This window comes from Lepidochelys olivacea (assembly GCF_965140295.1).
Source record: "Lepidochelys olivacea isolate rLepOli2 genome assembly, chromosome: 2".
NCBI lineage: Eukaryota > Metazoa > Chordata > Testudines > Cheloniidae > Lepidochelys > Lepidochelys olivacea.
This window is the reverse complement of record NC_140412.1, coordinates 262275112-262302024: the sequence shown is the minus strand read 5'-3', so window position 1 is coordinate 262302024 and position 26913 is coordinate 262275112. Positions and strand designations below refer to the sequence as shown.

General features: G+C 40.6%; 1 protein-coding gene across 9 annotated transcripts in view; it reads right to left on the bottom strand.

The window, feature by feature from the left end:
- The window catches only part of NKTR (natural killer cell triggering receptor), an 82340-nt gene that overhangs the window by 39305 nt on the left and 16122 nt on the right, over window positions 1-26913 (bottom strand). For 8 of the 9 annotated variants that reach the window (XM_084619187.1, XM_084619186.1, XM_084619182.1 and 5 more), the window contains 4 exons: window positions 13602-13676; window positions 10084-10191; window positions 8002-8046; window positions 6013-6100 (listed from right to left, as the gene is read on the bottom strand). In XM_084619187.1, the coding sequence (XP_084475313.1) occupies window positions 6013-6100; window positions 8002-8046; window positions 10084-10191; window positions 13602-13676 (316 nt within the window). Of the gene's footprint in view, window positions 1-6012; window positions 6101-7661; window positions 7690-8001; window positions 8047-10083; window positions 10192-13601; window positions 13677-26913 lie in introns of those variants that run through there. The other variant, XM_084619188.1, reaches the window with a different exon arrangement.

The window sequence follows — 26913 nt, the reverse complement described above, 5'->3', positions numbered from 1 at the left end:
TTTCCAATTAGTCATTAGTAATATACAGAAGTGGCTGTAACAGTGGTCATACAGCACAACCCTCAAAATGAGTTTTCTTCTTCACTCAGGAGTTCAAAGATGTCTATTTATTCTATTTTTGTCACAAAACATGGCATTGTGCTTCAGAAATGTGACTTTCTGAAATGTTAAAATTCTACCAGGAATTAATTTGTCAGCATGAAAAAGTAGACATGTAATTCCGTGGCTCACAGCATTAAACTGATACTAAGTAAGAGTTTTTCCTCAAATGATGTTTAGTGCAGAAATGAATGGCTTCAAAACTTCATAAACTAGCTCTAAGATATAAATGCAAAAATTCCAAACACTCAAAATAATGGGGAATAATATTTAGGACTTTTCACACATCTTCAAGAAGCTTTGGAAAAAAAAGTCACCTGAATTCTCAGTAGGCTAACTGGTTAGTTTAAAGAAATACTGACCAGATCACAATATGAAAAATGTGTACCTATTATTGTTACAAATAGTATCTAGACTACGATAACGAAGAGAAAATGTGTTTTCTAGCTTTTCAGTTTGGGATTTTTTTTTTTTTTTACTTTGGGCCTGATCCTGCAATCAAACATGTGCTTATCATACTATTTCAAGAAGTCCCACCAAAATTAATCAATAAGGTCTGTCTTTGGATTCTTGAACTCTCCCTTCCCCCCTCCCCCAACTGTGTATGAGAAAGGTAATGTTGCCAACAAGTGTTTGAAGGATCAGAGCCTTTGTGAATTTTATAACATTTTGTATGTACTCAGTTTCACTGTTTTGTTGATGGTCAGTTACACTTGTAGTCTCAAGTATTATTAATATAATTATTACCACATTATGCCCATGCACCACTCTAGGAGGGCTCACACATGTTCTTCCCCAGGCGTTGCAAGAAGATATTTACCAGTAACAGCAGCAGCACAGCTAAAACTGAGCAGGCACTGGGCCATGAGGAGAAAGACGGGTAAGCCTAGTATATCCACTATTGATTTCTGTCCCATCCAAAAAACACTTCTGAATATCAGCATGGGATCAGGAAAATCTTTATTTGTTTTTTTCAAGGTTTAAAAAAAAGTCAGGACATACTATATTTAAAGGGTGTTCTCCCAGAACCCTGAATTATCTGAAAGTGGTTAATATAAAAAAATGAAGTTGGCAGTGGTCCTTTATGAGAAAAATATCAATGGGTAATTTTTAGCTTTACACTATTGCTTTATAATTTGTTTTCAACTTGTAACAGCCAAATCTAAGAACCTGCACCATAGTCTCATGAAATATTAGGAGTAACACCTTGAATATTTAAAATCAAATGGTATAGAAAGACTTCTTGAACATTTTCTTAATTAAGCAACAACGTGCTTCAGTAACACTGGTGAACAGAATAACTCCTTTTAGTACATTTAAAGATTGGTTATTCCAATAAATGTGATCTTGTCTTCAGCTAAGTATTTTCAATTCATCCCAAATCATTCCCTGCATTTAATAATCATAATACAAAGTTAAATGGCAGAAAATTGTCTAACAATAAAAACCTTTTATTACCACTTGTGACACAGAGCACACTTCATTACGCTTCTGTGACCATGTCTTATTCTCTACTAAAGGGTTTTTTTGCCCTGTTTGTTCTTCTCTCAAATTGATCCTTAATTTTCCCCCCTAACCTATTTCTTCAGTCTTTTCCATTTAAACTTCTCTAGCAGTACTTGATAAGAGACCAGTTTCTCTGCCCTACTCATTCACACCCATGACATTCCAGATCAATAAACTACAACTGAAGTGGTCTGAAATTAGTAAAATTCTGTGCTTAAAAGATCAGAGCATTGGTGTCCAGTATAATCAATTTCAAGTAACTCACAATATAATAATTCAACTTAAATTTGTTTTTCATTGGGCATTTGATGGAGCATCATACTGGACAGTAGCAACTGTGCGTTAATCCAGTCTACCTGCCAAGAGAATATTCACAGCCTAATAGGTTATTGAAAAGTCCACAGTTATACCAAACAGCACTAATGCCTGATAAGAGGAAAGGCCCTCTTAAAATGAGGCCAACAAATAAGTCATGTTGAACAACCATGTCTTTAAAGTTGTGCAATCCTTTATTTCTACTTAGGCTTCAGTCCTGCAAACACTTCTGCTTAACTCCAAGCACTAATCCATGGTTTTAGAGTTCAGCACGTGCATAAACACTTGACAGACTGGGGCCTCAGTTTGTCTGGAGAAACAGGGTGGATAAAAGTTAAAAAAAAAAAAAAAAAAAAGAAAAAAAATCAGATTTTTTTTTAATATAAATTGGATTTTTTTTTTATAAAATGCTTTTTGAGGAAAAAACCTATCTAAAGATAATTTTAATTTAGATACATTATAGCTCAAAGATATCTCATCATGGAATAGGGATTATTAATTCTAATTCTATAGTATGAGACAATATATTCATGTAATGTTTAAGAAAAACTTTGTAAATGAGTTCCTGGATTAGGGACCCAATCTTATGGGGTTCCACAGGCTTCTGTATAGATTATTTAGGTTAATCTTTCTATTTACTCGGTGCTGAGTCTAGAAGATACCATCAGAGATGCTTAGTTTTGCAGTTCTCAGACTGTGGATTTGTGTCTCCAGAGGTAACATGCTTGTTAACAGCAAAAATGGTTTTAAATAATATATAGAGGTGAGAATAGTTAAATAAAACAATTGAAATGTCTGTCTGGTGATGGTCTCCTCCTAATACAACATGGCAAGAAAATCCTGCAAATATTAATGATTAACCTGTTGAACTGGAGATAGTTCACCTCCCAATGACTTCATAAATATCTGCTTCAATTACTTTTGGTAAATGAAATAACCAATCATTCATTTTCTGATATAGCTATAAAATTAATCTGAAAAGTTTTCAAAATAAATCACTGTTTAAAAATGTGTGTACCTTCAAAAAATGAAACCTGCTTCTAATCTCTGAGCTGTGAAGAATATATATTTAGGTTGTAACAACCAACAAGAGTGCACTTTTACGTAGAAAACCATGATTAAATCAAGTCTTCCTGACCAGTGATTTAAATCATGATTGAAAATCAATTTGATTTAAATCAAATCCACCCTATGGAGAAATATAAAGCTCTTGACATCAATACAAATATGTGCAATATCAGAATATGCTATCCAATCATGCACCAAACCCTGTATGTGCAGGACTGAAAACAAAAATTAAGGAAGAGTTGACATATATCTCCTTCTATAAATCCAACAAGTTGGATGTATAATTTCAAAAAGGTATGACTGTGTTTTATTTAAAGTCTGAAAATGTCCTTTAAAACCTACCCAATAATCTTTGATTTGTCATCTTTGAAGAATTTAAAACCTTTTAGCTATATAAATGGAATTATAGATTTTAAAACAAACATTCTATTTAATATTTAATATTAAGATTTTATTATATTAATTTTGCCACTCAAACAGCTTAAAGGATGAGGCCAGGAAAGGACTATTTTGGGTTTCAAGAATTGTATACTTTAATAAGGGTAAATCAGGCTGTACAAACTTAATGGCATTAAGCCTGGAGGAATACTGTAAGTTGAGGTAACTTTGCTGAGCAAGAGCAACTACTTTCATATATTACATTTTTAACTTTTAAACGATGAAATCATTGGGAGTGAAATCTGGAAACAATTACTTTTACGAGCTATCTAAATCTGAAACTGTGCATGTTAGAAGCTATCTTATGAGCAGTTGCTATGATTTGTGAGTTTATACCCATAAAGGAGAGTTTGCATAAAAAGAAAGCCATGGTTGTAGTTTGTGGTCTTTCATGACCCATTCTTGCCCAACCACAAATCAAATTACGAAAGAGGACCCCGCCTCTGCAACTGATCATGCATAGCCATACTGCTGCACCTGTGTAGTGTTTCAATGCAACTTGTATGGTTGCAGCCATCCCGCCCTGTGAGCTATCAGTTGCAGGATTCACGCTTAACTGTAAAACTTTTTCTCTGAGAGAGAAACAAAAGTGATATCAATTAATGCAGTTTTTAAAATACACGTGCTCTTAAAAACATTTCATATGTTTGAAAAATATAATAGAAACGTTTCTTTAAATATTTATCTTTCAGTGATTAAATGAAATAATTTAAATTTTGTATTCAATGTTACCTTAATGTTCTTTTTTATTTAAAAAAAGTTAACCTAAACACACCAAACACTCAGCTTGTTTATTTAAGAAAATTTGATACACATATCTAAATATAATATAGGAAAGATAAAAGAAACTTTAGAGCCCTCAGATGGTAGCTTCTTGATTGATGTAGCTTATTAAATTTCCAAGTTTACAGTTCAGATAAACTCAAAAATGGAAAATTATGACTTGAGAATCAAAAAGCAAGTCACTATATATTACACTTAAAAGGAACAGTGAACTAATCTGTTTTAAATACTTATTTGTAAGTTATGTAATTTTATATATATGTAACATATGTTATATATACACACAGCTAAATGTATAAAACGTACTGTACTCAGTAATACACAGCCATCTTCCAGCCAAACTGACAGAGATAACAGCAGGCGGCACCACAAAGCTGCAGCTCTTTGAGAAGCAGAGGGTTTGAGTGCAAAATCAGAAGTAAATCAATTTCCAAAGATTGCCTCTTGTGCTTCTGTTTTCCATTTTTAGGACATTCTTTAGGAAGTGACCTAAAAATGTCTCTTATCTGAACCTTATCAGATTACATTGAAGAACTCTTTTCAGGCAAAGAAAATGGGCATCCTTTTGGACAATTTACGTTTTTATTGAAGACAGTGAAGCGCCATTCATTCTTATCCATCAAGAAAGATGGCAAAGTAAACAAAGTTTTAATGTAGCAAACTATATGACTATTTAATTTCTGAAGAATAACAATGTAAAGATACTTCACAATGAAAACCTCCTCCCCAACATAAACCCAAAGTTAGAAACCACATTTTTTTCAGATATGCATAGCTCAGTGGTTTGATCACTGGCCTGCTAAACCCAAGGTTCAGAGTTCAATCCTTGAGGGGGCCATTTAGGGATCTGGGGCAAAAATTGGCGATTGGTCCTGCTTTGAGCAGGGGGTTGGACTAGAGGATCTCCTGAGGTCCCTTCCCACCCTGATATTCTATGAAATGTTAAAAAGGGGGACAATTTTTAAAAGATAGTGAAGTAGATGCATAGTCAAACATTAGCAAATTTTAAAAGAGATATTAGTGAGCCTAAAATTTGATATCAGCCAAAACTTTAGTTATTTCTTTCAGTATAGAACAGTTATTCCTGTTAGAGCTGTACTTTAGTCAAATATCTTGTATATTGTAACAGAAGCATGCTTATAAACTGGGGTGTTTTATAATAGAAATAACTGTACGAGAAGGGATCTTCTACAGTTCCTTCAACAAACACCCTTAATTTAAATCCAGTTTAACCAGTGTTGGCAGAAAAGCCATTTGTACACAGATATGTACAGTACTATGCAGCAACACAGAAGGAAGGTACTTCAGGGATAGACTAGAATAGTAAGTACGAATACCCCATAAAAACAGACCACATTTTGAAAACACATGCAACTGTTGACATTAAACTATCTATATATTAGACATCTTGTCCTTTTTCACAGAAAATTTTGAAGTTTGGAGTTTACAGTTGCTCAATTATAATTTATTTCATGTGCATGATATTGAAGAAGAACACAAAGCAAAAACAATCTACCCCAGGGACACTAATGAACACAAAAGTCTAGGCCAATGTTACTTTAGAAAAACAAGCAATAAACAAGTAACATTCATATATGATCAATTCTCGTGCTCCAGAAAAACACAAATAAATTGAGACTATCATATTTAATGTTTCCTAATTACAACAGCTCACAAACAGCAGGTACTCATTGGATTCTAGTCAAACATCCATATATATATTTAATTTAGCAATACCATCTTTCTCATGAACAGCGCTTCTCTGTTTAAGAAAAGTTCAGCTCTCAAACTACATCTACTTACATGAAAAATTGGGAACCATTGGTATGTTTCCCTCGGTTTGCCATTGACAAAAGGAATGCTCTGTCATGTTTGAGAACAAAGTTTTCATCTGTTTGAAGAAAAAAAACCATGTTAGTCAGTTTCCCCCATAAATGAATACAAGTATAATTTTCTTAGCAGCACATGGACAGTACAACGAGAAATTCTTCTTCTGCTCACTAAGGAAACTTGAACACTTTAAAAAAAAAGAATTCTATGCAAAATCTCTCAAAAATTAAGAGCGGAGACAGATTTATATTTGTTAAGTCAGAAATACCGAGAAAAGAACACAGGAGTTTGCTTTTTTTTTTTTTCTAAGTCACAACTGCTTTAGAAACAGTCTGAACCATATTGCTAAGAATAAATGTATTTAAAATGTTTTGTTATTGTCTTCCAAACAACTTGAACTCATCATACGCTTCCAAAAACTTAAACCCAACAGTGTCTCCTGAAAGAAAGCCACTTTGATAACAGACTCTCCCTCTCCCATCCTAAAACATGGCTGAACATATTCAATGCTATCATTTACACATAATGTTGAGTATTACTTAGGTAGGAAGACACAGTTAAACAACTTTTTCCCTGCCAGAGTGTTAACTTGTGCACTACATCAATCTGCGGAACTCAAACTTGAAGTTTCAAAATCCGAAAGGAAATTAATTTAATAGCGACACTTGCATGAGAGGAGTAAAACACGTCCTCCTCTTCAACCCAACTGTAAAAGACAGATTAGAGGTTGAAAAATAAGAATGTATTATTTAATCCAATAAACTAAGTAAAGAGGACCCATAGTTGTGCAGTCAAAATATTTTCAATCAGCAAAATGAAATAACTACACAACTAATTTACCACAGACAAAATCGTATTAGACTTAAGATTGTACCATTAATGTTTAAAAATGCAGACAAATATACAGTACCAGATTTTTAGCACTTACCAATCCAAGTGTATTCTTTAGAAACAAGAGCTCAACTTTTTAGAGTAGGGATCTGTTCATATAGCTGCTTCTGATTAACAGCTGTAATATTCTGACATCTAACTATGCTTCCTTATTACATATTAAAGAAACTTCACAGCATGCACCTAACTACAAAGAATTGTTCACAGCACACAATACATGAAACACCCAACAGCTTATGTACAGGCTTGTGTCAAGACTGGAATAGCACAGTAACTTCCCATTTTTTACACTTAAAAATTATACTGTACCTTGTCTCCTAAAAGCACTGATTACCATTACAAACTCTCACACCTCTTTCTTTCCAAAAAAGCTTTAGAAAGAAGGTGAATGGTGTACATTTATCCATTCTGTGCAAATAAATTACTTGCACAGAGTATAAATACAGCCACATATTTTTAGAAACCAACACTAAATATACAAACCTCGGAGGGAAAAAATGGACAGTGTTTTTAAAGAAATAAGAACGGTTTTGAACTGGGAATAATTCCAAGTATTTATTCTCCAAATAATTAATTTTCCCTCAAAAAAGTTAGATACAGAATTCTCCACGTCTCCAAGCAATACAGATATCCATCCACAAACTGATACATTATCAGTTGTCCATATATTTACTAGGGAGGGTGCAAGGGAACAGAGTTTGAATTTGTGTTACTGAGCTTGTGTCTCTTACCTTTTCATTTTGCAAAAGACCACATTCTCTATAAACAAAAGAATATGTTGACAGTTTTAGGCAGGAAGATAGGAGTTTTCATGAATCAAGTTGCCTAACCTCCATGCTGAAAGTCATGTTTAACCAGTAAAGTTAGCCTTAATTAATTTTGTCAGTTAACATTAAATATCTCAATAAATGTATCTGAAATCCATGCATATAAAAATAACTGTCATGCAATATTAGTTTCATGCAAAAGGTGACCTATAAGTAGACCTTTCCACATTAAATATCTTGGGAATCAAAACTTCTTTTATTTCCGAAATGAAGCAACAGACCATAAAGACATATTAGCCCTTACCTTTAAAATATCCACCATAAATAGATTCACCTCCTTTTCCATTACCTATGTAGTAAAAGCATGCATTAAATCTTATCAGAAGATTTTAAGTTTGCTTTATAAACAAACAGTTTTAGAATAGTAAGTAACAAATTATTTTTAAAAGGTACTATTTGCAAATACACCTCTACCCCGATATAACGTGGTCCACGGGAGCCAAAAAAATCTTACCGCGTTGCATTATATTGAACTTGCTTTGGCCTGGAGCATTTCTGTTATTAATACAGTATTTGACACAAGAAGTTTTATTCTTGGCATTGTTTTTAGAACGGGCGCATCTGATGTCATCCTTCACATCAAGCCCAGGGTTGGGGCTCGCAGCCCCGCAGTTCCACACGGGGTCGGGGCTCGCAGCCATGCGTCACAGTTGGGGCTCACAGGCCAGCGCAGGGGTCAGGGCTTGCGACCCCCCACATAACCGGGTTGCGACCCCCAAAGGGGTCACGAACCCCAGTTTGAGAACCAATGTTGTAGACAAGACAGAAAATCACTTTTGCTTTATCGCGTTATATCCGAATTCGTGTTATATCGGGGTAGAGGTGTAATATGAATTAAAGGGATACACTCAAGTATATCAAATACCCAACATTTAGATTTTGTACAAAAGTTTTATGAAGTCTTACATGAAGAGTTTCTTTTAATTTCATGAAATATTTTTGTTTGGCTTTAAATATTCCGCTATGGAGTCTGCAACCCAGACATTTGCACCAGTGATGTAGTTCACAGTCCAATAAAGCTTGCCCTGGGGATGGAGAGGACTGGAAAAAACTCAAGTGAGGCTCCAAAGCAGTGGTGGGTAACCTGCGGCCTGTCAGGGTAATCCGCTGGCGGGCCGCGAGACAATTTGTTTACATTGACCACCCACGGGCACGGACGCCGGCAGCTCCCAGTGGCCACGGTTTGCCGTTCCCGGACAATGAGAGCTGCAGGAAGTGATGCAGGCTGCAGAGACGTGCTGGCCGCCGTTTCCCACAGCTCCCATTGACTGGGAACAGTGAGGCGCGGCCGCTGGGGGCCATGCTTGCGGACAGTCAATGTAAAACTGTCTCGCGGCTGGCCTGCCACTGGATTACCATGACGGGCTGCAGGTTGCGCACCACTGCTCAAAAGGCTACTCCTCTCCCTTAGTACTTAAGGATCTCCAAACAGGAGGAAATAGGAAAAAGTAGCAGCAGGTATCAGAGAAGAGAGCTAACAAACAAGGTTGACAGCTTTCCACGCTCACAGAAACCCAGCTGTGGCTCAGATGCCACAAAAGTGAAAAAGTAGCTACCAGTTCTTTCAGAGCAACCCTGCTCTATATCTGTCCCCTAGCTTCTTCGTTGGTACAACGTACCTGCAGAGGCAGCCTTTTACCAGTTGAGAGAGTTCAATCTGCAAGGCCAGTAAGTAAGAGTGCAGCGGTAAAGAAAAATCCACTTTGGGGAGGGCAAACATTTTAAGGAAGGGCTGAGGGAGGGACCCTAAGTTGTGTGTATATTGGGGGAAAAGAAGCAGAACAAGTCCTTGTTGCTTTGAATTTACATTTGGAGGCTCATCCAATACGTATTTTCAATGCACCTATCACCATTGTACTTATTCACACAGTTACATCCCTTTAATGCAGTATTGTACCAGCACAAAAGAATCAGAGTTAACATTACCAGCATTGCCCACACTACGTAAAATGCAATAAGGAAAAGATTTAAAGTAAATTAGATTTAAGGTGTTTTCTTTAAACAACAAAAGATAGCGTTAGCAACTCAGGCAAGGAAATCTGTGTTTTAATACTATATATTTTTAACATCTAACAAGAACAATTTAGAACCTCAGTATCAAAAAATACCTAAAGGGATTCTTATGGTATTCCAAAGACTCCACAATATGTGCAATTCTAAATGTAATCTTAATAACAATATATAAGAATGAAAAATAATGTAATATTTGGTTTTAATATCTACAAAGTATAAAAACATTTAAGGAATTTTCTGGCAGTAATTTTAAGTTTGTAAATTAGAACTGCAATTAAATCTCTTAGCACAGAGAAAGAATTTTCTGTTTTACCTTCACTGAAGTCTCCACCCTGAATCATGAAGTTTTTAACCACACGATGGAAAGTAGAGCCTTTGTAACACAGCTTTTTTCCAGTTGTTTTTCCAATTCCTTTTTCACCTGGTAAAAGGAAATGTAAAAAATAACCACCACCAATTTATTTGCTAAAAAAGTCAAATTACTGCCAAGCCCTTAAGCAGGGATATTTTTTTTCTGGGAAACTCAGAGCTTAAGAGAAGCCATCAAAATGGGGAACGTAAGACAGCCTCATACAGATAAGGAAAAAGGGATGAAGCCCCAGATACTACGACAATGCCCACAGCATCTGGTCACAGCACAGACAGTGCACCAAAGAGTATTTTAAGGAGGCAGACCGAGGAGGACAGCAGCAGTGAGCACTGCTGCAGACAGGAACTATCTGCAAAAAGGTGATCATCTCCAGAGAGTTCAGAACGGCCTTTGTAACAAAGAAAGGCAGTTTATAGGCAAAGCAGCTTTACAGAAGGCAGTTCAAGCAAGTACCGGTGCATTGGGCCCCTACTGTAAAATGGGGCCTCCTCCCAGCACCTTGCAAAACCACAACAGGGCAGGGGAAACTCTCCTCTTGGGGTCCAAGGACCCATGGGAAAGAAATTGCAGGATGAATCCAGTCAGAGTCTGAAGCCTGCACAGCAGCTGCAGAATGCAGGGACCAATGGACACTGATGTCAAACTGCTTTCTGCGGTTCTTTCTGAACATTATCTTCCTGTGCCGATTCCCTGTTTGCTCCAGTTCCCTCCCAACTGCCTTCCTCATGGTCTCCAACCCATTAATCTCCTCCTAACATAATCCCAAAGAATTAAAACACAAAACAAAAAAAAAACTGCAGAACAAATATGATAGTAGTAGCCATTGTATTGCTCACTCTGCTTGTATATTTTATCCCTTTTCACTTACCCGTTGTCTGTCTTGTTTGGTCTCACTATAAGATATTCGAGGCAGGGACTGCCCCTTATTCTGTTTGTACAGTGTCTAGCATAATGAGTTCCTATTCTCAGTTGGTCCCAATGCACTACCATAACGATGATGATGAAATAAATAAATAAATAAATAATAGGAACTGGAGGGAGAAATACATGGGGCATCACTATGGATGGCTCAAAAAATTAAAGTTTTAAAGCTATCAGTTCCCCACTGGGCCATATGTTGGAAGAATGAACCCAAGAGGAACAGAGATGGGTATTTTTGAAGAAAACAATTTTCTCAGCAGAAAACTATTCTAATCCAGGGTTTACTGTAAAAGATTAGAGTATAATCATGCCCTACCAAAGAGAGAAAAAAAGTGTGAAAAGTAATGCACAAATATGAAAATTAAAGACCATGTTCCAGTTTCCCCACCACCTTTGGATAGGTGATTATGGACCTCCCCTAAAGCATTTAACAATTCTAGATAACAACTGGCGTTTCTGGAAAATGTGCTAACCTCTAATATTAATAATAATGCTGGAGTTTCCCTATTGAGAGGGCATGCAAAGATGTCCCACTGAGGGGAAAAACCTGGTCAACAGAGTAGGTGTGCATGGCTAGGGCTCAACTCTATGCTCTGAAATGAATTTGTCTAATGAAGTAAGTCTTCAACAAGACACTGTGTCTCAGGTTAACTAATCCGCTGTCTATTTAATTCCAAAACAAAAAAAGGCAACTGAATCCAATCGTGTGAATGAAAAATTCTACACTGCCGGCCAAATGAATACTCTTCATGGTTAAAAGAAAAAAAAAAGCAGTTAAATGCACAGTAATCAGAAAAGCAGAAAAAGAGATGATAAAATACTAGAGGATTGCACACTTTACTGCTTACGTAGGACGAGCTGCACACCCAATGAGACAGCAGCATTTACACTGCTTCCTGTGATATGTACATGCATTGGGAGGGGGCACCAGAGAGATTCCTCTGTCTGCAGCACCAAATGGATACACTGGGGCCTGATTTTCTTTTCACAGCAGTGGAAATTGGGCTTTCATTGACTTTGGTCAAAATCAACAGGGTTATGCCTACTGATGCCTAGAACATCCCCTAACATTTCAAAATTGATCTGATGTTCAGCACCACAACCCTTCAGGCCATGTTACTGCTAAGGAGTCAGCAGAATTGTATGTTACAGGCAGGTGGTGGGAGGGGCAGAAACAGAGTCTATCCCTGAACCCGAATGCCCTACCCTTAACCTTGTAGATCTCCACCCACATGAGAACCTAAAAGCACTTTATAGGGCTGAGGAAATTCACCTTCCTGCCTCCTTGGGCCAAGAGGAGAGAATGTAATAACACTTAATTTCTTGTCAGTTCCTGACACTTTGACCCCCTTCTGTTCCCCCAGACTTGTAACCCAGACTTGTAACCTCAATGTTGCCTTTTACTCTCACACACATTCTCACCCCAAACATCCTGGCTGCCACTGAATCATCTTTATTCTCCATCACAAACGCAATCCCAACAAATCCTGACAGTTCTGCTTATGTAGGCCAAGCTGTATACCCAACAAGAAAGAGCAGCCTATTAAGCTGCTGCCGGTGATGTGTGTACACAAGAAGCAGGGAGTGACAGAGATTTATGTCTGCAGCACCACATGGGCATTCTGTGGTACTGACTAGTGGAAATCCGGCTTTTCCAATTTTCACCAAACTCAGAGTTCTGCCCATTGATGCCTACAACATTCCCTGAAATTTTAGAATTGATTGGATGTGGTGTTCAAAAGTCATCACATTATATACACAGAAGGACATGCCCCTGAGCTGAGTACAGGGTCTCACTTTACTTAGCCAATAGGCCGTATAGATAAACATACTGTTAGCGAGAAAAAAGCTGATAGTTAATGTTAAAACACTGTCTTAAAATCTTCTTAGGAGGTTTATATATTCAAATATGTGAAAAATATCTATGTATTTCACACAGTGGGATGAGATTTCAGAATACACCTTTTGTCAATTGCTCCACTCAAGTTAGCTTTTCAACCCTCAAAAGCTGGATCAGGAGTATATGCAGTCTCAACTAAACAGCAATGAGTTACTGAAAATGAGTAATTCATCTATGCTGCCATTCCCACCATAACATAAATGTGAGTAATGCTACATTGCTAGTGCTCTGATCTCCATTTTCAGCTGTCAAACCCATGCATAACCTTCCTATAGTCCCCAATCCATTCTCTGGTACCAAACCCTCACAATCTTTTATTCCCCTAACAAGCACCAGGCAATAACCCATCCGCAAACCCCCCTTACCAATCTAGTATTCTGAATGTCCTTGAAAACTTCTAAAAACACACCTGTTCCACAAAACCTACCAGCAATAATATCCACCACTGTCTGTTCTCTGTGTGGTATGCATTTATGCATTTAGATTCTTAAATTTTGGGGGCTGGAATTGTGCTCTTTGTTCACGGTATTCTGCACATTACATACTACCAAACCAATTATGGTGCTGTAGTTAATACTAAGAAACAACTGTAATGATAATTAACAATAAATGATTGATAATAATGGGGAAAATTACTTACCTGAACATAAGCAAAGAAAGTTTTTGCAAGTTTTTGGACATACATCTGAGAACAGCTGAAACATAATTCGACCAACTGGAAGAAAATAAAAGTATATGGTGTTACAAAGTTTTCAGTTTGCCAATTTTTTGTCATAATAAACAAGTAAGCATGATTTTTATTTACCATTTCACTGAAAATGTATTTTAACAAGTAGACTGAGAACTGAGCAAGTTCTGAAAATGTGGTATTAAAATAAGTGGCTGGAAAGAGAACAGTGACTGGAAAAATTTACCTGAAATTAAAAATTAAATAACTTCACCATATGTAATTTATGAAAAATCCTAATCACTTAATATTGGCTTGAAATTAAGAAATAAAGGTCAAATTATATCTACAAAAATATTTTATCTTGTTTATAACAACGGTTTTGAAACAAGGCACCTAAATTGCTTTATGCCTTAGATAAATATTTTCAGTATCACAGGGGCTGTGGGAATATTTTTTAAGGTAGCACACTTTGTACAAGGATAGATAAATTTGAAGCTGTAAAGGTTATTTATATTTCGTTATCACCCAGAGGCCTCAACTAGATCAGGGCCCCACTGCATGAACTACTGTACAGATGTAAATCACAATCTCTGGCCCAAAAAGCTGAGTGCAACACCTAACTAGCTGCTTTGAGACAGCTTTTCTCTTTTTGCAAAGAGAGCTGCACAACTTCCATTAACAATAATGGAAGAATCATGGAAACAGAATAGGACTTGAAGAGACCTTAAGATGTCATCTAGTTCAGTGTTTCTCAACAACCAGTCTGTGGAGCAGCAACGGTCCGTGGAAGCCTCCTTGCCGGTCCCTGAGATTTCCCTGACACAGTTTAGGAAGGCAGCAAGCTGGTCTCTGGTATCAAAAAGGCTGAGAAACACTGATCTAGTCCATCCCCCTATTCAGGCACAGGCCAGTCACACGCATTCTTAGAATTAGGGCTCAGAATAAGTGGTAACTTATGGTGCCTTATATCATTACTTTATCTAGGCACATATTAATATGTTCGAAGGCACAAAAAGTTTTTTTAAAAGAAGTTTTCATATTTCATTTTGTATATTCCAAGCTACCTGAAACTGCATTCTGTAAACCAAAGATCTGCAAACATTGTTTATGAACAGTATAGTGAAACGCACAATTTGCGAAACAAAATTCACTTGATAGACTTTATTATAGCTTGTGAAATAAAAACCACAAAAACTAAATCATTGTCAAATGTTATACAGATCTTTGTGATAACCTATTAAAGAGTACCCTCTAGTGGTATAAAACAGTAACACTTCAACACTGACTGTAAAAGCAGCAAAAGATTGTATTGCTCCTAGTTTGCTGAAAAGTTACTATGGAATTAGTTCTACTGTCCTGCCATGAAAAAAGTCTCTTGAAATTGACACTGAAATTATTCTATACTGTGGCATCTAGGAATATTTTCAGATAACTTCCTTTCTAAGAAATTCATTAAGTTTTAATTCTGATTGTCAGAATGTCTTCCCAATAATTTACTGGTTTGGAAAGTCAGGAGATTCTCTACCTTAGTGTGGGCACCATGGTTCATCCAAGACAGACTGGAATGCCCCACCTCCCTCCCTTCTCCCACCAGCAGTCAAGGAAGAGAGGAGGGGAAAAAAGAAAGATGAGCTCACACTTCAGCAGAATTTCCCTCCCATTTGCTTGAAGTTCCCTTCACAGGACCAGAAGCTGCTCCTGAACCTGGTTAAGCGCCCTTTTTTTAATATTAATCCTAGCTAGAATGTTTTTAGCAATTTTTATTAACATTAGTTAATAAACTATTTTGCTTAGTTAAGAACACTTGTAAAAGTCTTGTATGTAACATTTACTGGTTAGTTTAATCTTAACCATCATTATGCATTATCATTATTTTTAATTCCACGTCCTTCGTGAGAACTGTCTCCCTTACGGCATCATGACAAGGGCCAAGGAGATGTGTAAAAGAATTTGTTTAACACATTAAACTGTAAAAAGAAAAGGAGGACTTGTGGCACCTTAGAGACTAACCAATTTATTTGAGCATGAGCAGTCTCTAAGGTGCCACAAGTACTCCTTTTCTTTTTGCGAATACAGACTAACACGGCTGTTACTCTGAAACCTGACATTAAACTGTGGAACTCATCATCACAAGACACCACGGAGGTCAAGAGTTTAAATGGATTTGGAAAAAAAAAATCAACATCCATAGTTACATTTGATAGTATAAATAAAATATTTCTAGAAGAAAAACACTTCCTATGGAGGTAAATTATTCCATTATTGTCCACAACAGCATTTTTTCCATCTTGAATCATCTGGTACTGACCACTGTTAGAAACAAGATACTGGACTAGATGGACCATTGGTCTGATGTGGTGTGGTAATTCTATGAATATTAGAGCTCAAAATTGAGAATTTATAATAGAATAAAAAGACTACCCATCCTCATAGTACCACTAGAATATATGTTAATGAATCTAACTCAACTACTGTATATCCCAAATTTTGAACATTTTTCTTCATCAGCTTCCAATATTACACCATGATTTTACTTTGTTTGGAACACCTACAGTCAGACCAGTGGCTCTTCATAGTTGTAGACAGATATTAAAAAGTACTTAAATAACTAAAGATAGAAAAAAACTCCATGGTTTGTAGCAGCATAGATGTAAATGGTACCCAGCAAGGAAACAGTTTCATTCAAGCAGCATTTCAAACATAAAGGCAAAAACAAATATTGCACATTTCCCCTACCAGATAAAATGTTAAGATGCTCTTAAATGTTGAAGTAACTCTGTCCCAAAATTGTTTTTTTAAAAGAGTGCATAACAAGGGTATAATTAAAGACACATGGGGGAAGAATTGGGACATAAGTAAGTCTCCTCCTTAGATGAGCCCTGTTCTAGGAGCTAAAAAGTCACGATGTTGGGCATAGTATAACAAAGCCTTGTACTGATTTGAACAAAACTTTAAAAAGCATCTGTCACGGAGTCCCCGGGCGATGCTCTGGAACTGCTCCCTACGAAGCCAGTCAGGACTCTGGGGAAGTCTCCTTTCTGTGAGCAGACTGCAGGACACATAGCTCACATAACTTCCAGCTTCCTGGGTCTGACCTCGGAGCATTCACCATCCTCTGCCGCTCCGTGCGCTTCCCACAGCGAGTCCGCCCAGGCGGGCTCCTGGGGAAGCCAGAGGGTCCTGCACCCCAACTTCGCAGTCAGACGTGACTCTCAGCCAGCCAAGGTTTATTAGACGACAGGAACATGGTCTAACACAGAGCTTGTAGGTGCAGAGAACAGGACCCCTCAGCTGGGTCCATTTTGGTGGGCAGTGAGCCAGACAACCATGTCTGCACTTCACTCCATGTCCCCAGCCAGCCCCAAACTCAAACTCTCTCCAGCCCCTCCTCCTCCGGGCTTTGTCTCTTTCCCGGGCCAGGAGGTCACCTGATTCCTTTGTTCTCCAACCCCTTTAGCTGTAACCTTGCAGGGGGGAAGGGCCAGGCCATCAGTTGCCAGGAAACAGGGTGTCGGCCATTCTTTGTGTCCGGACCCCTGCACACACCTGCCCTGCAACGATCATACACCCTTATCCCACCACCTAGATACTCAAGAACTGCATAGGGGAAACCGAGGCACCCCCACACTATTCAGAGGAAACATTAAGAACAGTCCCGCTTCGTCACATCATCTGTTATCTGGTTTAAGTGCCCTGCCACAAATTAAAAATTCATTTCTTAAAACAAACAGTCTCACGTCCATCCACAACACTGGACCAACCAAAACTATGGCAAACAAAGACAGCCCTCTTTCCCCATAAACACAATTCTCCCTGTATCTCCCCCAAAGCTAGTGAAAATAGCTGGGGATAGGAACAGGATGCAGTCAACTTGAAACAGCCAGGATGGGCAACTGTGATGGAAGGATATCTGCTCCAGGGCTCCCTGGGTATGTCTACACTGCAATAAAATACCCACAGCAGAGTCGCGGCTGGTCCAGGCCCGCTGACTTGGGCTTTTGGGGTTTGGGCTGCGGAGCTAAACACTTCAGGCTTGGGCTGAAGTCTGGTCTCTGAAATCCCGCAAGGAGGGTCTCAGAGCCCAGGCTCCAGCTCGAGAGGAAATGTTGACACTGCAATTTTCAGCCCAGCAGCCCAAGCCCCTGAGTCAGCTGACCCAGGTTCTGAGACTCGGTGCTGTGAGTTTTTTATTGCAGTGTAGAACACACCCCGAGGCCAGAAGGAGATCTGGGTCAAGGGCAAGCATCTTCTCTACCCTTCTAGGAATTCAACATTAATATTGGGAGATGGAAGAAAGACATACAAACTTTCCTTACCCTGCCAGTAACCCACTGAGGTTCACCAGCTAATGACTCAAGGAGCCAGAGGAGGGCATAGTTGAGGGATACTGCGAAGAGCAGAGAGAGCAGGGGTGTTGAAACTGTCTCAACCAGCAAACTAAAGGAGATTCAACAAGAACAAAGCTGGTAGCAGTATTTTTAACACGCTCCTGTACTGTGAGGTCAATCTGAACAGTGTGTGCAGCATCTCTGTCCATACTCACAAACAAGTGACTGAGTCTGGAATGACTGAAGCTCAGCTGTTCCAAGCCCTGCAAAACTAAGGAGTTTCTGGAACATTACAGTACTTAGTCCTGCAAAATTCTCTACTGTAGGTAATGCTAAAGGTGTCTTTGATGTCAATGCCACAAACCAATCCCATGGATTTAGAGCTCCTATAGCTGAGGCTGTCATAATACCCAATTTGCATTTTCAGATAAATTATTGAGAGCTCTCCAGAATAGGACAAAGCCCTCCAGTTCTCTTACCTATAAGAAGATAATGAAAGCATAACAACTCCCTTCTTCAATGCTTCTGAAGGACCATTTCTGTTGTAGAAGAAGTTTGAATTTGTCCCCTAGCAGATTCTTTATCAAATAGAGATCCTTGAAAAAGGAGTATGTATTAATCTGGTGGTATGCAGTGGAACTGTATAGAATAGCCTCTCTGAATGATTTCAATTACGCACTTATCAGAGATCAGGCTAATCCAGGGATGGGCAAACTACGGCCCGCAGGCCACATCCAACCCACGGGACTGTCCTGCCCAGCCCCTGAGCTCCCGGCCCCTACTGTCCCCCCTCCCCCGCAGCAACACTGCCACGCAGGCAGCACAGCTTGCGCCCACCCACCTCCCAGGCTTTCAAATAAGCCTGTCCTGCCGCTGAGCAGTATGGTAAGGGTAAGGGTAAAAGGGGGGGGGGGGGTTGGATAAGGGCCAGGAGGCCCCAGGGGGCAGTCAGGGGACAGGGGGCGGTTGGATGGGGCAGAGGTTCTGGGGGGAGAGGGGTGGTCAGAAGACAGGGAACAGGGGTGGTTTGTATAGGGGGTGGGGCCCCAGGGGGGACAGGGAGCAAAGGGGTTGGATGGGGTGGGGTCCTGGGGGGGGGCAGTCAGGTGACAGGGAGCGTTGGATAGGCGTGGGAGTCCCAGGGGGCCTGTCAGGGGGCAGAGGTGTGGATAGGGTTCGGGGCAGTCAGGGGACGGCGGGGGGTTGGATAGCGTCCGGGGGGGATGGTTGGGGCAGGGGGGCCCGGGAGGGGGCAGTCAGGGGACAAGGAGGAGGGGGGGTTGGATGGTTCTGAGGGGGGCAGTCAGGGCGGGGCCAGGCTGTTTGGAGAGACACAGCCTTCCCTACCCAGCCCTCCATACCATTTCGCAACCCCGATGTGGCCCTCGGGCCAAAAAGTTTACCTACCCCTGGGCTAATCCACAATGCAGTAGAACCCCATTTATCCAACCCTCCATAATCCGGCTCTGTATTAAATGAACAATGAGCACACATAGGTCCAGAAGTGGGTGAACTCTCCTGTGACCTCTAGATGGCATTGCAGCTTCGTGCTTTCCCATTCTCTGGATTATTTGAATTTTTGATTATCTGTTCTGGCCTGGTCTCAATTAGATTGGATAAATGGAGTTCTGACATACCAAAATCAAGACAAAGGGTCCCCAAAAAGGGGGCAGATGGAGAAAATAAAGGGAAAAATGCAATGGTTGGTTCAGGGTTTTCAAGTGCATTTTCAAAGGTTTTGTTTGGAGATGGCTCTAAGGTCACAAAAGACGACAACCTGTGGGTCTGTTTACTGAATTTCAATTTTTGCCTTCTGAATTCTTTTCTGACAGTCCAGTGCTGGAGAAAGCTGACATGAACTGTGGTAAATAAAGGGTGCTCTTCTTTTAGAGGATTGTTTACACAGGTGCACACATTTCAAAGTTGATCCAGGGTCCCTTGCTTTCTCCCAAGTCTGACTGTACAAGTTCTGAAGAAGCCAGATTCCTCTACTTCCACCTGTGTGTCCAGTGACTAACTGATGTGCACCAGTCTGTCAGCTCATTTTATGATGATAGCTCCAGAATAAACAGCTACGTGTCTGATGCAATGTAAACTGCTCTTAGAAGAATGCCTCACTGCTTTCTGACCTTCCAGATATTATCTCCTTTACCTCTTCCTGTAGTTCTTCCAGAATACAGCTTGACAGATTGCCACACAACAGATAAATGGTAGCTGAATATGGCTTTTACTGTAGAAGATCCTTCTTCCTGACACCACTGTAGCCTGTGGTGGTTTTGATCTTGTTTTTTTCATTTGCCAGGGACATCAGAAGAAAAGGAGTCTGGGTGTTGGGGGGAGGGGGAGAAGGGGGAATCCAATCCTCAAAGAAGGACTTGCTATAACAAGTCTGTCTTCTGCTAAACTAGTGGGATGGACAGTGTTATCCATAAACCCTTGTTAGGATCCATAAGGACTGCATTGAAAGGCAGGGTCAGTCTGCTGGTTGATGAAGTTTCAAGATCTTAAACTTATGAGCCTTTTCTTCAACTGTGGAAAATTTGAAATCCAATGGACCTTGTGAGCAGATCTTAGAAGGATTTAAATCTGCCATGATTGACGCTGATATCATCTCCAGCATAACACTCTCTAGAGAAGAAGAGGCCATTAAGATTATGGTTTACAACCTTGTCCTTAGGACAATTTCTTTGCCTATGGATTCTGAACGCATCCTCGACAAGATGCATAGGTGCTTTGGCAGGGTTCGAGGCTGACCTTACAAGTGCTGATGCAGCATGCAGGAAGATACTCAAGAGCAATTATTTGTTACTGCACTGATTCTTAGGTTGCTGACCTTATAACTGCAAATGCCATAAAGAGCCAAGTGACCCATAAAGAACAGCCTCCCCATAAGGATAAGAATGGAACAAATGATCCCAACTCTGCAAAAGCGCTCAGCGTGCTGAACAATTATTCATTAATAAAAGAACATCCCTCCCTCAAAAAAATTATAGACACAGTAGTTAAACAAAACAAAAAACAATAAATCAGTGGTCAGAAATCTTGTTCCTCTATCTGCAAACTAAGTACAACCAACTGTGCTCCAGATCATTAGAAATCCATGTCTGGAGGTTCCTGTTATCAACTTGGTTTTATTATGCAAAATAATAAGTGATAATACTTAGCTTTTATAGAGCACTTTACAAATATCATTACCCCCATTTTGCAGAAAGGCAAACCAAAATACAGAGAAATGAGGTGAGTTGCTCAAGGTCGCAGAGCAGGTCAATAGTAGATCCAAGCTAGAATCCAGCTCACCTGACTCACAGTCCAACACCAATGCTGACTGCTTTTTGAAAAACATCCTACCCTCAGCCACAAACTGAGATGGTGTTTCACATTGCAAACCACTGCACTACATAGAGAAAAGTGGTCTAGTGGCTTAAAAGTCCCTGCTATGACTATGAATCCCTGTGGCCCTTGGCAAGTCAACTATGCCAAAATTTTCAAACCTGACTGCATAACTTTAGGCATCTAAATGCACATTTGAAAATGCTGGCCTTAAGGACTATTTGCTTCAGACTATCCATAAAATGAGCACAGAAATTTACCTGCCCACTTCACAGAGCCATTGGGAAAATACTCCTGGGGGAATTCTGTGCCAAAAAATTAAAAATTCTGCACGATATTTTAAAATTCTGCATATTTTATTTGTCAAAATAACACAATATAATCATACCAGTTTCAATTATTGTTGGTAATTTATTTCAAAATATGTCAGCAAGTATGTCTGTAACAATACAGACAGCTAAAAAGATTCAGGAAATGCGTTTTGACAAATATATTTCTTACTAGGCATATTAATTTAACAGAACTCTGAGTAATAACTCATTTAAACTACAATACAGAACCATATTTCCCATACCCTTCAGAAGCAGTGCAAAGGCTTGGGGGAGTCAGGGGTAATGGAGGAGCTGAGGGAGAGGGAAGTAATTGCTGGGAAGAAGCCTGGGTGTGAACTTTGAAGGTTGTTGGGTATGGGTGAGAAAAGTATGGAACAGGTTTTTGGGGGGTGGGGAGGGATTGTTAGGGAGCTTCCCCCATGCAGACCCTGGCTGACCCATAGCCTCTCCCATTCAGTAAAGCACATGTGCCCCTGTCCCCATGTGTCTCTCCACCCCCATGTGTCCTTGCACCCCCATCCATGTGTCTCTCCACCCCCAGACACCCCTTCCCCATGTGTCCCTGCACCCCCTATCCATGTGTCTCTGTGCCCTCACTAAGCCACCCCCTTGTCCTCATGTGGCCCTGCACCTCCTTCCCCCTGTGCCTCCACTCCCATTCAGCCTCTGCCCCAGTCTGTCCTCCCCCACTAGCCCCGGTCTGTCACACTCTCCCCTCCCTCCCCCAGCATTCCCATGCTGTCTTCTCTCCCCACCCCTCCGCTATAGCCCCTGTCTCCTGACCTGGCCCAACAGGCACTGCGAAGAAGGCACTGCAGGCTCTCTCTCTTCCCTTGCTGGCCAGGAGCTACTGCTCTGTTCTATTGCCACAATGCCCTCTGGTGGGCAGAAGGCAGAACTTTAGCAACTTTCCAGCAGAAGCTATTTTCTGCACAAAAAATTAAAAGTATGCACAGCTCATTAATTATTTGTGAGCGCAATGGTACAGAATTCCCCCAGGAGTAGGAAAATAAGAACATTTACAAAGTTCTTTAAACAAAACTACTTCACAGATGTATTGTTGTCTTTAGCCCACAACCCAATTGAAAAAGTATATCAATTGCCTACATACAATTTAATGGTGTAGCCAATGCTGTGACCAAAAAAGCCTGTTTTTAACTATTAAAGTCCAACCTACACTAACTAGAGAAAACACATTTTCTGCTGGGATCCATGTAGATGAGTACGTACAGCTTCTTTCACAGCCTGTTCTATTCCTATGTTGCCATTTTCCTAATTGTACGGCTCAGCAACAAAGCTGACACTTTTCCTTTTAGGGCTTGTCTATACGATGAGTTAGTGTGTGCAGCAAGCTGGAGTGAAAACTTACAGAGCTCCAGTGTGCCATGCAATTACTATCTGTGTGGACCCTGCTACTGCACACTGAAAGTTCCCTCATGTATTTTGATAGACTGCAGTACATGAAGCATATGAGGGAACTTTTAGTGTACAGCAGCAGGGTTCATGCAAGAGTTAGTGCCCAGCATGCTATAGCACTGTAGATTTAAACCCGTTTGCCATGCACTAACTCATTGTATAGACATGCCTACAGGCAGCTGAATACAAAGAGGTATTTAATAGCTGTGCAATCCCCACTAGTGAGCCTCACAGCCTGAAGGAATTTCAGGATATCACAGAGTTCTTAGCAGCAGCAAGATGTTGCAAAGTGCTGTCTTTCTGGGCATGACTGGAATTGTGCAGGAAAAAAACATATATGGTAGCATGCTGCCCACAAAACATGTTCAATATGTGGAGAGTGGCATTTTAGTGCGTGACCACTTTGTGACAGTGCCCCCCATAAGACTTTATGGGAATATGCTTATGAATATATATATGAGAGAGACGTATGTTCCATGTTACATATATAGGACATAACTGGAATATGTTCTATGTTACATATGCCATGTAACATATTGCTGTAAAGGTTATGATCTACTGAATCTATTAATCCTATTTGTATGTATGTATCATTTTTGTATTCAAAGTTATGAATATTGGCAGTGTACTGGCTTGATTTTATACAGGGTAAAACGGATTTATTCAGGGTTTGGCCCTCATTGGGAATTGGGCAACTGAGTGTCAAGGACAAGACTACTTCTGATCCTGCTTTCCTGCCCAGTCAGCTTAGGACTTCAGTGCCCTGCCTCATTTGAGCCAGACCCGCTAGCCTGCTGCAAACCCAGACCCAGGTCTGAACCACATCCCCTAACAGCTGTAGACTTAACCGAAAGCAGGTTACAGAAGTGTGCCTGTCCTTGACACTCAGATGCCCAACTCCTAATGGGGTCCAAACGCTGAATCAGGGTCCCCAACGCAGCATGCCCCCGGGGCAGTTCTGTGTGCCTGCAGGACATAGCACCGCTGAAATGGCTGCGGCCGCCAGAGAACCGCCCGCCGAAATTCCGCCAAGAAGCGTTGCCATTTCTCGGTACTATTTCGGCTGAGCCGCTTCTTTACGCTTCTGCTTATCAGCAGCATTTCAGTGGCGGAGTATATGGCACCCACCACAGTCTTCTGGGAATAGGAATCTGCTATTCCCACAGAAAGGTTGGGGACCACTGCCCTGAATAAATCTGTTTTACCCTATATAAAGCTTATACAGGGAAAACTCATAAATTGTTCGCCCTCTATAACACTGATAGAGAGAAATGCACAGCTGTTTCCCCCTCCCCGGTATTAACAGATACTCTGAGTTAATTAATAATTAAAAAGTGATTTTATTAAATACAGAAACTAGGATTTAAGTGGTTCCAAGTAGTAACAGACAGAACAAAGTGAATTACCAAGCAAAATAAAATAGAACACACAAGTCTCTGTCTAATAAAACTGAAGACAGATAAAACCTCACCAGTTACAGTAAGCTTCCTTTTAGAGACTAATCTCCTTCTAGTCTGGGTCCAGCAACCACTCTCACCCCCTGTAGTTACTGTCTTTTGTTCCAGGTTTCAGAGTAGCAGCCGTGTTAGTCTGTATTCGCAAAAAGAAAAGGAGGACTTGTGGCACCTTAGAGACTAACCAATTTAGTGCTCTAATAAATTGGTTAGTCTCTAAGGTGCCACAAGTCCTCCTTTTCTTTTGTTCCAGTTATCCTTGGGGGTGGAGAGGCTATCTCCTTAGCCAGCTGAAGACAAAATGGAGGGGTCCCCCACAGGCTTAAACAGATTCTCTCTTGTGGGTGGAGACCTCTCTCCTATGCAAAGTCCAGCTCCAGGATGGAGTTCTGGAGTCACCTGGGCAAATCACATGTCCATGCATAATTCACAGTTTCTTACAGGCAGAAGTCATTGCCCACGTGGTATCTTGAATGTCTCCAGGAAGACTTATGTGGATTGGAGCATTCCAAGATGCATTGTTCCTTAAGTGCTTCTTGATTGGGCACTTAACTTTGCAAATTCCTTTCTCCAGGAACTGACCAAATGCTCTACTAATGTTATTTAGAAATCAAGCCAGCACACGGTCAATATTCATAACTTCGAATACAAACATGATACATGCATACAAATAGGATTAATAGATTCAGTAGATCATAACCTTTACATAGATATGTTACATGGCATATGTAATATAGAACATATTCCATATATATTCATAAGCATATTTCCATAAAGCCTTATGGGGGCACTGTCACACCCTCCTCCTGAGCTTACTGACAGAGACTTGGACATTGTCCATGGCGGAGGCAGTACACGTAAAATCCCTGTTTGTCTTTGGTCACATTCCTTTTCAGTACCTTTAAACCATACGATGTCATTCCTAAGGGTCCTAGCCAGTTTTGGGGTTCCTGGTCCCCAGATGCCTGAAAACAGTTGGCGTGTAGTACTGTTAACAGAATGCGGACAGCAATATCTGTTAAAGTGTAGGTGTCTTGGCATTTAGCCACCAATGCCATGAGGCAGTGTACCTCAGTTTCCCCTTCTACATAGCAGCATGGGCCTGTTATACTTTTGCAGCTGTGCCAAGCTTCCAGGCTGTTTATAGGTATAGGCTGAAAAGTAACATGCTTGTGAGGCTGTCCTGTCACCATCCCTAGCGTGTACAACAATTTCTTCCACAAATCAGGTATGTCCCACATCTTTGAAGGGTTAACCACTAATATGAATTCCTTTGTTTTATCCCATAGCTGAATTAGCAGAAGACACAAGGTTAACAGCAAATCTAAGGTGGACAGATTTTGTTCACTCAGTTTGGCTTGTTTACTGTCTACTGCATTTTCCCAGTTCTCTGTGCCCTCTGATAGACACTCTGATGCAGATTCATCTGCCTCTTTGGAGAAGGCTTTTAATTCAGGCCTGTGTTTGAGGCTGTGTCAAGGAAGGGGTGTACTGCAACCATGCCTGCCCTCGGCCCCTCCCTCTGGAATTTCTCTGGGCTGGACCCCACTCCCTTGTGAAGTTTCACCCATGCAGAGATTTTTCCCTTCCTGTCTTGGAGAGACAATTTTATCTCTTACAAGCGTTGCAAGAACATCATCTTTCAATGGGGTACCTTGGATTGGTAAAACCCCTTTGGGCACCCTACTTGCTGTTCCCAACAGGTCAATTGGATGGACTCCCTCCTCCAGGAGATCTGACCCCTTTTTCCCTTAAAACCTGATCCAGAATAGAGGGGTCTAGCATTTTAAAAGCAGATTTTTCACCCTCCTCCTGGGCAAGATCCTCCCTACAAAAGGTGGGTGGGCTCTCCGGCTCCCCCGCACCTTCCGTCTGGGCTTCACCCTCCGGGCTCACCTTTGGGCCAGACACTCCTGTGTTCCCCAGAAGGGAAGGTGACTCTGGTCCAGCTGTGGGTTCACAGCTACCAGCTAAGACAGACCCTTCACTGGCCAGTAAAATTCCCCCCTTTTCACTCAGGTTGGGCTTGGTTCCAGCTACAGAACCCTTGGGGTCTGTACCCACCACAGCGGTCACCAGGACCCCAAGTCCCACTTTCAAGACACATATCTCTGTGCACCCCAAGGCAGGTCCTTCCCCCTGCTGACCTGCAACTTTCTGGCAGGCAGCAACTGGGGTGGCCACCCTTTACAAAGTGGTACTTTCCCCTCCTCTGGGGAGATGATTACAGGACAAGAGGTGGCTTCCTTCAGCCCCTCCCTCTGGGACTTGCCTAGAGCCCCGGGGCTACAGGAGCTGGTTAGGACCATTCCTGCCCCTACAGCTGCATTCTTTACTGCTACAGAGGAATCTAAGAGACACCCTCCTATTCCCCCCAGCAGTCCACGTGACTTCACGCTCTCCCCCACCGGGGCTTTTAGCA